General features: G+C 61.8%; 1 protein-coding gene across 3 annotated transcripts; it reads right to left on the reverse strand.

The window, feature by feature from the left end:
• Positions 1 to 474: 474 nt before the first annotated feature.
• CPXM1 (carboxypeptidase X, M14 family member 1) lies at positions 475 to 7,676 on the reverse strand. 3 transcript variants are annotated; one of them, XM_045574462.1, is made up of 14 exons: positions 7,343 to 7,676; positions 5,140 to 5,301; positions 4,871 to 4,980; positions 4,608 to 4,747; positions 4,410 to 4,500; positions 3,699 to 3,849; positions 3,526 to 3,617; positions 3,056 to 3,179; positions 2,777 to 2,973; positions 2,511 to 2,690; positions 2,125 to 2,422; positions 1,828 to 1,967; positions 939 to 1,041; positions 475 to 832 (listed from the first exon to the last, which is right to left on the reverse strand). In XM_045574462.1, exons 1-14 carry the CDS (start codon positions 7,545 to 7,547, stop codon positions 591 to 593), a joined length of 2,235 nt encoding a protein of 744 aa, XP_045430418.1. In that variant the 5' UTR covers positions 7,548 to 7,676; the 3' UTR covers positions 475 to 590. The 3 variants fall into 3 exon arrangements, with proteins under 3 accessions (XP_045430418.1, XP_036275071.1, XP_045430419.1); XM_036419178.2 differs by having other exon boundaries at positions 3,526 to 3,614; positions 7,343 to 7,675; XM_045574463.1 differs by lacking the exon at positions 7,343 to 7,676 and adding an exon at positions 5,417 to 5,599.
• Between the last annotated feature and the right edge of the window lie 1,531 nt (positions 7,677 to 9,207).

Here is a 9,207-nt window from a genome sequence, read left to right on the forward strand (position 1 = left end):
TTCCAGAATATTCAACAGCTCTGTGTGACACCAGCTGCAGAAGTTGATGGGTTGATGAGTTGGTCTGCCAAACCCTAAGCTTAAAAGAAGGAACTCAGCCCTAACTGGTTTAGCTCAGTGGCTAGAGCATTGGCCCGGGGACTGAAGGGTCCCAGGTTCAATTCCAGTCAAGGGCATGTATCTTTGTTGTGGGCACATCCCCAGTAGGAGTTGTGCAGGAGGCAGCTGGTCGATGTTTCTCTCTCATTGATGTTTCTAGCTCTCTGTCCCTCTCCCTTCCTCTCTGTGAAAAATCAATAAAATATGTTTTTTAAAAAGAACCCCAGGGGGGGTCCTTTTTTCACTCTATTTTCCCAGAAATCAACTGATGAGAGTTTGCAGGTGTGGGATGGGGTAAGACAGGGCGCTGAGGCCTGGCCCAGGCAGAGGATCTGGGACACAGAGTTCACAGAAAGAGTGGCTGAGGGGCCAATGGCTTTAATGAGCCCTAGCACCTTGCCCCACTTTGTCCCTCCCTCCCCACTCTCTGTCCCCCTCCTTCAGTTCCGGACAGGGCCAGCCTGCCCAGGGCTCTGCAGCGGGCCGCAGTGCTAATCCTTCCGCCTCCTCAGCCTCTCCAGGCGCCTCCGGAGGTCTGGGGGCACCTTCGCCCCGGCTGCCAGCAGCTCTCGCAGTCTCTGTTTGGGGGTCTTGGTCAGGTGGAAATTGCAGGGGACAGGGCCCTCTTCGAAGGTGACCCGGCAGCTCCGGGTCACGGAGTGGTAGCCTTCAGCACTGGCCGTCACCATATAGTCCCCCGGGGTCAGCAGGCGCCAGTAATCTCCGCCCCACGCTGCGAGGAGGGAAAAGCAAGATCCGGGTTCAGTGATCCTCAGCCTCTGGCCCAGCCTACAGCCCTCCCCACAACACCTCCACCACCACCTCCCCGCCACACACACCCGTTGTCACATCGTGGTTAATCCCGTCCACGGCGATGACAGCATCAGCGATCCCCAGCTCCGTGTCCTTGTCCCGCACAAATCCCGCAATGCCCATGCGCACCTGTGTGGGGAAAGCTCATCAGACACTTTCCCTCCTGCGCGAGACCATGACCTTCAGTGCATTTTCTGGCTGTTTCCTTGCAAACTTGATAAAGCTAGTATGTGACAGGCTCTGATAGAAGTATCTCCTTTTGATAAATCACACCAGGACTGCCAAAACCAGTTTGGCTCAGTGGATAGAGCGTCAGCCTGCAGACTGAAAGGTCCGGGGTTCGATTCCGGTCAAGGGCATGTACCTTGGTTGTGGGCACATCCCCAGTAGGGGGTGTGCAGGAGGCGGCTGGTGGATGATTCTCTCTCATCAATGTTTCTAGCTCTCTATTCCTCTCCCTCTCTGTGAAAAAAATCAATAAAATGTTTTTTAAAAAATAATTTAAAAATTACACCAGGACTGGGAGAACTATCACTCCCTGGTAGGAAGGAGCATCACAGGGCTTCCCCACATTCAGTGACCCTGGCCATGAACTTGTCGGTTTGGAACCCTCGGAGTCATTGCAAGGGACGCGAGTGCCTGCGGAATCTGAAGCGTCTGCGCCGCGGCACTTCCTGCACTTGCCCAAGGTGAGTCATTTCTGAGAACAGCTCCGTCTGCTGCGGGCTCTACCCCCCCAGGCAGGCATGCCTGACGCCGCCGTGCTGGCACTCCGTGCTTCCTGTCCTATAGCCCTCCGCGCCAACGTGACGACCCGCGGCATCTTGTGAGTCAGAACGCGGGCGGTGGGACCTTGGATGGGTGCAGGTCAGTCGGGGGTGACGGGCCGCCTGGGGGCGGGGATTCGGGGCCCACCTGCTCCAGGTAGGTGAGGAGGGCCTCCTTGTTGTTCTCCCACTCCTGGGGCAGCTCGTTCTCGTGAGGGAACTTGTCGCACGACAGTTCCACCGTGACCTCGAAGCAGTTGGTGTGGAGGTAGCTGAAGTCATTCATGCCTAGAGGAACCACAGACACTGGAGCCCACGGCGGCTGGGAGCCTGCCCTCCTGGTTCCCTCCTCCGAGCGACACTCCCCCGGGGGACGTGACAGACAGCGGATTCTGACCCGGGCAGGGGTATGGGGGCAGAGGTAAGTTCACCCTCGGGCACATACTCCCAGGGACCGTGTGCCAGTCAGCCCCGTTGATGATGTTGCCATGTAAGGAGAAGTCCTGGTTGTGGCACGGTCGGCGATCCGGGTCCTGCATGGCCCAGTTAGTGCCAGCATAGACGGTGCTGAGCCAGCGAAACACGGGATCGTCCGGGGTCGGGGTGAGTTCGCGGGCGGCCCACGGGGTCCGGGTCATGTCGAACGGGTAGGACACCACCAGCTCGCCCCCGTGGAGGTTGGCACTCAGCACGAAGGGGATCCGCTCCATCCACTCGATCACGGCCCGAGTCTCAGGAGCCACCTGGACAGGGGCAGGTCAGGACGGGTGGGAGTCGGAGACAAGGGTCCCCAGGGGGGTGGCCCTCCTCCACTGCCCCCAGGACACTCACAGTGGCATTGGGCAGGGTGTAATACGCGGGCATGGGCAGGTGGTGGTTGGGGACAGTGTCGGGCATCAACCCGTCGTCCTCTGCTTCCCACAGCGGTGTGTTGAGGTCAGCAAAATTATGGTTAAGGTCGATGCCCTGCTGGGTCCAGCGGCCCTCTGCCCAGCCCACCAGCTCCGAACCCTGCAGGAATGGGGGCTCGGTCAGCCACGCAGGCTCCAAGCACCCGGGGAGAGGGAGCCGCGTGGCCCTCGGCGCAGGCGGCTCACCCGGCGGAAGGCAGTCTCGTAGCCGTCAGGGTTCATGGAGGGCAGCAGGTGGATGCGCGTCTCCGTGAGCAGCCGGGTCACCCGCGGGTTCCCCCGCAGGAACTCGTGGCACAGGAACTGCATCAGGAGCAGGAGCAGCTCCCGCCCCAGGGCCTCGTTCCCGTGCATACCGGCCACGTACCGCACCTCGGGCTCCCCTGGGAACGCACAGGGCTCACGGCTGGCTGGTGCCCAGCGCCGACTGGTGCCTGCCTCTCCCACCACCCCCCCTGCCATTACCCAGCTCGTGCTCCCCGGGATGGTCCGACATCTCCATCACATACAGCTTCAGGCCCTGGTAGCTCTTCCCGATGCTGTAGACGCGGGTGATGTTGGGGCATTGCTCGTTCACCTGCTTCATCAGCTGGCCGGGGGGGGGGGGTGGGGGGGCAGAGGGGGATATGTGAGACCCAGGGGTCAGACCCCACGTGGCCATGGGAGAACTTAAAAAAAGTCAGAGGAGGCCCACACACATGGGGACACCATGGCCCAGGACAGGCGGGGAGCAGCACAAGTGAGCCGAGGCTCAGACCGGGAAAGTGCGGTAACAAGGGAGACTGGAGCAGAGTGTAGGAGTCAACGGGAAAGAAAGGTGAGGCAGCGAGGGTTGGGGAGGAGACAGGAAGGTAGTCATAGCAGGTTATGCTCTGGGGAGAAGGGGGCCTGAGGCAGGCAGCTCCGCCCTCTCGGTCATCGGGGTTAAGTCTGACCTTCCTCATGGCCTTGTAATTGTGATGCCGGAAATCCAGAGGATCGGACGATGCCAGTGCAGGGGTCTCAGGGAATGGCTCACTGGGATCTGCTGAAGGCCAAGTTCATGCTCAAAGGGAAGTTCACAGCGAAGGACGCATCCTGCCCACCCAGCCCCTGTTCGACGGCCCACCTGGAACCGGGCAGGCCAGGATCTCAGCCCGGAGGCAGGACGCGCCGCCCTGGAGCCAGCTCCGGGGCAGCAGGCGGATAAAGCGGGCCACCTGGGGCTCGGGCAGGAGGTTCAGCACCGGCGACTCCTGGTCCGAATTGGCAGGAAACACCTGGGAGTGTCAAGTACTTCGGTGGGGCTGCTCGAACCCCAGCAACCCGGCCCGGGACCCAAACTCCCCATCAAACCCACCCTGGTGGACTCGGGTAGAAATGTGCGCTTGGCATCCTGCCGAAGGGCAGCCCTAGGCAGCCATGCCTTCTGGCTGGCTCTCAGCTCCTTAGACAAATATGGCCAACAGGACTCGGGAAGCAGCCAAACCTAAAACCAGCCAGGACCCCACACAACAGCCCGATGTATAAAAGGGTCATGAGATGGGGAGGCGAGAGCCATTGCCACAAGGGGTGTTCCAGCAGGAAGAAGCCATGGCATGAAGTGGCACCCCCCCCTCCCCATGGAAGAAGTATTGGGGTGGGGGGAAGGAAATACGGGCATGTTCCAAAGCAGCCTGGCTCCTGAGATTGCCTGCTTGCCGTCACTCATCCTGAACCCCCTTTTCCTGAATGCCCAAGTGGGAATCTGTTCCTTGTCCCCAGGCCAGCCCAGCACCCTCCAATGGGCCGGGTGCCCAACTCTCAGCACAGAGGGCCCACACCACATGGCACCACACACCGCATCCATCCCGCTGCTGTGGTTCCTGCTCCCCCACCAGGTCCGGCTGTCGTTGCTGAACTGGACCTTGTAGGAGGTGACCCAGTCGTACCTGGCAGGAGGGGTGGGGCGAGATCATCGGTGGCCCCCAGGACTCCCACCCAGCCAGCCCTCCTGGGTCTGCTCGTGAGTTCCCGGCCTGGGAGCAGCCCACCTCACCTCCAGATGGAGTTCCTGCCCTGGGTGATAATGCCTGAGAAGCGGACAGGGTGCCTGGCATCCACCTGCAGCCACGGCTCAGCATCCTGCTCCTCGGCACACCAGGCCCCGTCGTACAGGTCACCGTCCTCTAGGCCTGACTGTGGGCATAGGACATGACGATCACACCCAGGGGGGCGGGGTAGGGCGGACCAGAATGGAAGGGGAGGGGAGGGCAGGAAAGGAGGTTCCCGGGGTTGCCTTGTACTGAGCAAGGGGCTGACCTGGATATTGAGCCGTCCTCGGTGTGGTCCAAGGCCCACAGACTGGCTGCTGGATGCCTCAAGCTGGTTATCTGACACTCGAAGGGACTCCAAGCCCAAGGGTGGACAGCCTGGGGGCAGGGGCAGAGCAGTGTCTCAGGACAAGAGAGAGAAGCTGAGTCTAAGCTGGCCCAGCGAGGGGCACGCCTATGTTCCTGGGGCGGAGTTACGTTAGTGCCTCTGTGCCCCAGGGGCTGCAGAGCTGGGCAGGGTCCCCGGAGGGGCAGTACCTGGTTCCCGCGCCTCAGGAAGATCCATGGTCCCTGCAGGGCTAGTGGTCACCGGGGGCCTGGCGGTCACCAGGGGGCCGGGGCTAGTTAACTTCTTCCGTCTCTTCACAATGACCTTCTTCTTCTTGATGACACGGACGCGGACACGCTGCTGTGAGGTCCCTGGGGACCGAGGAGAACAGCACCGGGAAGGAAGAATGGCATGAAGCTCCAGACGGAGAGGTCTGCATCCCAAGAAGGCCTGCGTGCCACAGCAGGTTCCACCGCAAGCACTTACGGAGCTGAGCATGGACGTACAGGCCGGCGCGGTCTGATCCCAACCTGCCTCTCCAGCCGCTTCCTTGGCTCCTTCTCCTTCCCGACGTGACTACAGGCTTGGCCGGCCGCCTCTGACCCCCTCCAACGCAGAGCTACACCCGGCCACTAGGAGCTCTTTGGCCGTTCCAGGGAGCCGAGTGTGGCTCTTTACCGCTAGACCGTTGCACTGGCTGTCCCATCCCCAGCACACCACCCACCACCACTATATATATATATATATATATAAATTATTGATTTTTTATAGAGAGGAAGAAAGAGGGATAGTTAGAAACATCAATGAGAGAGAATCATCAACCAGCTGCCTCTTGCACACCCCCTGTTGGGGATGTGCCCACAACCAAGGTACATACCCTGGCCCGGAATCAAACCCGGGACCCTTCAATCCGGAGGCCGATGCACTACCCACTGAGCCAAACCGGTTTCCACACCACCTCTGATTTGATTGCCTACTTCCCATCCTTCCTTCACATCTCAGATGCCCTTCGAGGGGCCCTCCTTAGCTCCAGACTCAGTCTCCAAAAGCCCTTGCGCCACCTCCCTCGCGGCAACTGCCCTCTGGGCTGCGATGGTTTGTCCTCAGCGCCATGCCTGCCGGGTGCTCAGGCCCCCCAGGGCTGGACCTGTGTCTGCTCGCCCTTCAGCACAGGGCCTTCCGGGGCAGGCGCCACCAGCGCCCCACGCATGCAAGCTCCACAGGCACCTCCAGGACACGCTGTCCATTTTCATGTCCGGTGCCCTGTGCCTCTGCACAGTCTTGGCTGCCCTCCCCTTCAGCAAATCCCAATTCAGAGATGCCCGCTTTTTGTGAGCAAGGACCTAACGCTACATGCCTCCTCTGAGAAAACCTCCTTGACTGCCATCCCCTTGCTTTTCCCTTCTGTGCTCCCACATTTTTTATTTTATTGATTTTCCACAAAGAGGAAGGGAGAGGGATAGAGAGCCAGAAATGTTGATGAGAGAGAAACATCGACCAGCTGCCTGCATACCCCCTACCAGGGATGTGCCCGCAACCAACGTACATGCCCTTGACCACATGCCCTTGACCGGAATCGAACCTGGGACCTTCCAGTCCACAGACCGACGCTCTATCCACTGAGCTAAACCAGTTTCCGCGATGTGCTCCCACAGTTGGAAGTCCGGCAGCCTGCCTCTGCCGGGACAATGCCCCGTTCCTCTGGACAGCCTCAGTCGAGTTCTCGCCCTCGCCCTCTCCGTCTCTTGTTCCTTCCTTCCAGCTCCTGCCCCCCAACCCTCTCTCGCGCACACACACAGTCTTGCTCTGACCCTTTCGGTGTCAGAGCCTTTGTCTGCGCTGCTTTCTCCCCTCCTCCTGACTCTGGTCTCAGTGACCTTATCTGTGAGGGGGAAGGTCTGGGGCTGCAAGAGGCAGCATCCCACTGGCTCCTGTCCCGGGACTGCTGACTGGGTCTGGCCGGGAACTGGGGCTGCTGAGTCAGCACCTCCTGCACGGGTGGGAAAGTGTGTGTGTGTGTGTGAGTGTGAGAGTCTGTGTGTGTGTGTGTCTGTGAGTGTGTGTGTGTGTGAGTGTGTGTGAGTGTGTGTGTGTGTGTGAGTGTGTGTGCGTGTGTGTGTGTGTGTCTGTGTGTGTGAGTGTGTGTGTCTGTGTGTGTGTGTGTGTGTCTGTGAGTGTGTGTGTGTGTGAGTGTGTGTGCGTGTGTGTGTGTGTCTGTGTGTGTGTCTGTGTGTGTGTGAGTGTGTGTGTGTCTGTGAGTGTGTGTGTGTGAGTGTGTGTGTCTATGTGTGTGTGTGTGTGTGTGTGAGTGTGTGTGTGTGTGTGTGTGTGTCTGTGTCTGTGTGTGTGTGTGTGTCTGCGCTGGGGAAGGGTCGTCACACGGAGGAGGGGGTGGGGGGTGGGGGCACCGACCTGTGGGAGAGGCGGGCCCCGCGGGGGAGCCGCCGTTCTTCTTCCCCGCGGGCGGCGGTGCCGGGCTGCCGGGCAGGGCGGAGGGGGAGACCGGGGCCTCGGTGGTCCTGGGTGGCCCGAGGCCCAGCTCGGAGGCACCGGGCGCCCCCTGACCCTGGCGGACGGCAGGCGCGACGGTGGCCAAGGTGAGCAGGAGACCCCACATGGCGGAGGCCAGAGGCGCGGAGGCTCCGGACCGCGGCTGTCGGCGGCCGGTGGGCTGGTCCTTTCCTGCCCGCGGCTCCGGAGCCCCCCGCCCCTTCCTGCCGCCGCCAACGCCCCCGGGGCCTCCGGAGGGTCCGCCCACCGCCCGCTGGCTGGCCCGGGACCCCGAGAGGAGGAGGGGGAGAGGAAGCGGGAGGGAGGGAGGGAGGGAGGGCGGGGCGGAGCGTGCGGGGCGGACCCCCGACGGGCAGCTGGACGCCTCGGCACTCGCAGACCGTGCCCGCCCATGCGGCCTCCCTCCTGCGCTGCCCGCGCCGTCTGCAAAGCCCCTGGGCATCCTCGAGGCTCCTGCCCCGCAGTGGGCACCGACTCAGGGCCACGCGCCATGCCCGATGCTCTGCACGTGGCCCCTCACTCCGACCTCCTTCTCCAAACTGGCCAACCGAGGCGCACGGCGGCCGCCGCCTCGGCCACGACTGCACAGCTCCGGAGGAGGAGGAGGAAACTGCAACCCAAGAGGGGAACCGGTCTAGAGCCAGGGGCCGCTGGCCAGGGCGAGGGGACCCAGGGAAGCGTGAGGGGAAACTGAGACTGAGTCGGGGTGGGGGATGGGATGGAGGAGGGCTGGCCCTCTAGGAATCCTCCTGATGGACAGCCCGAGGGGCCCAGCCGGAGGCGGCGCCTCCCGGCACCACCAACCCCCCACCCTCCACCTCCCACCCTGACCCCGCCTCCCCGCCCGCCCTTCCATCTCTTCGCCGCCTCCCGTGCTTGCCCGGCTGCTGCCACGTTCTGGGGTTACATAATCCTGGGAGAGGAGCCCGAGCCGATACCCGCGGGGCCGGGCCCGCGATGGATGGGTCCGGGCTTGCTGGGCGCCTGCCCGCGCCCCTTTCTCGCAGCCCGCGGCCCGCAGCCTCCGTTCTCCTCCCCCGGCCCGCAGCCTCGGGTCTCCGGCCGCAGGAATACGCCCATCCTTGGATTCCAGAGTGCAGGACCCTGCTCATCCCCCCCAACCCCCTCGAAGACCCTATGGACTCGCCCATCCCAGGGTCGCCTTCCCAGAAGGAAGGAAATGCAGGGATGTGTGGGAGGGAGGGAGGGGGGAAAAATCAATAAAATATGTAAAATAAATAAATAAATAAATACCAAAAAAAAAAAAAAAAAAAGGAAGGAAATGCAGCCGCGGTGCGCCTCGGGCCGAGGCTTTGCTTTGGCAAGGAGCCGGCAGAGAGGGACCGTCCTCCCCCGGGGCAGGGGAGCCCGGAGGTGGCGGCCGGGCATCTAACGGAGGACGAAGCGCCCTGAGCAAATAGTTCTCGGCAGGGCCATTATCTAGATGAGCCATCGGAGTCCCCAAAGGCAGCAGCGTCTCAGGGCCTATCTGGTGGCTCTGTCTGCAGGATCTCTGGAGGGAAACACGGTCCTGCACTCCTGGGACTGAGGGCGGACACCACCAGCCCAGTCTCCTTCACACACGGGAGCCCTGGAGTCCCCAGGCGGCCGGCCCACCCCACCCGCGCGGGTAGGTGCGCTGGGGGGACAGCCGAACATCACCAGGTGCTAGACTTGTGGGGTCCAACTGGACTTGGGTTCACTCGGTACTTGAGTTCTGGCTAGGAAAGAATTCAGAGCCAAGACTCAAGCTGTGAGAGAACACT

This window comes from Pipistrellus kuhlii, unplaced genomic scaffold (genome assembly GCF_014108245.1).
Source record: "Pipistrellus kuhlii isolate mPipKuh1 unplaced genomic scaffold, mPipKuh1.p scaffold_m20_p_6, whole genome shotgun sequence".
NCBI classification, from domain to species: Eukaryota; Metazoa; Chordata; class Mammalia; order Chiroptera; family Vespertilionidae; genus Pipistrellus; species Pipistrellus kuhlii.

Bases quoted from the DNA above. Each gene is read 5' to 3' on its own strand.
- CPXM1 (XM_045574462.1), bottom strand. From the start codon at position 7,547: ATGTGGGGTCTCCTGCTCACCTTGGCCACCGTCGCGCCTGCCGTCCGC. The intron at 4,981-5,139 runs GTACTGCCCCTC...CCCTGCCCCCAG, and splicing joins TCCTGAGGCGCGGGAACCAG to GCTGTCCACCCTTGGGCTTG. The intron at 833-938 runs GTGTGTGTGGCG...CCCTCCTCGCAG, and splicing joins TAACCACGATGTGACAACGG to CGTGGGGCGGAGATTACTGG.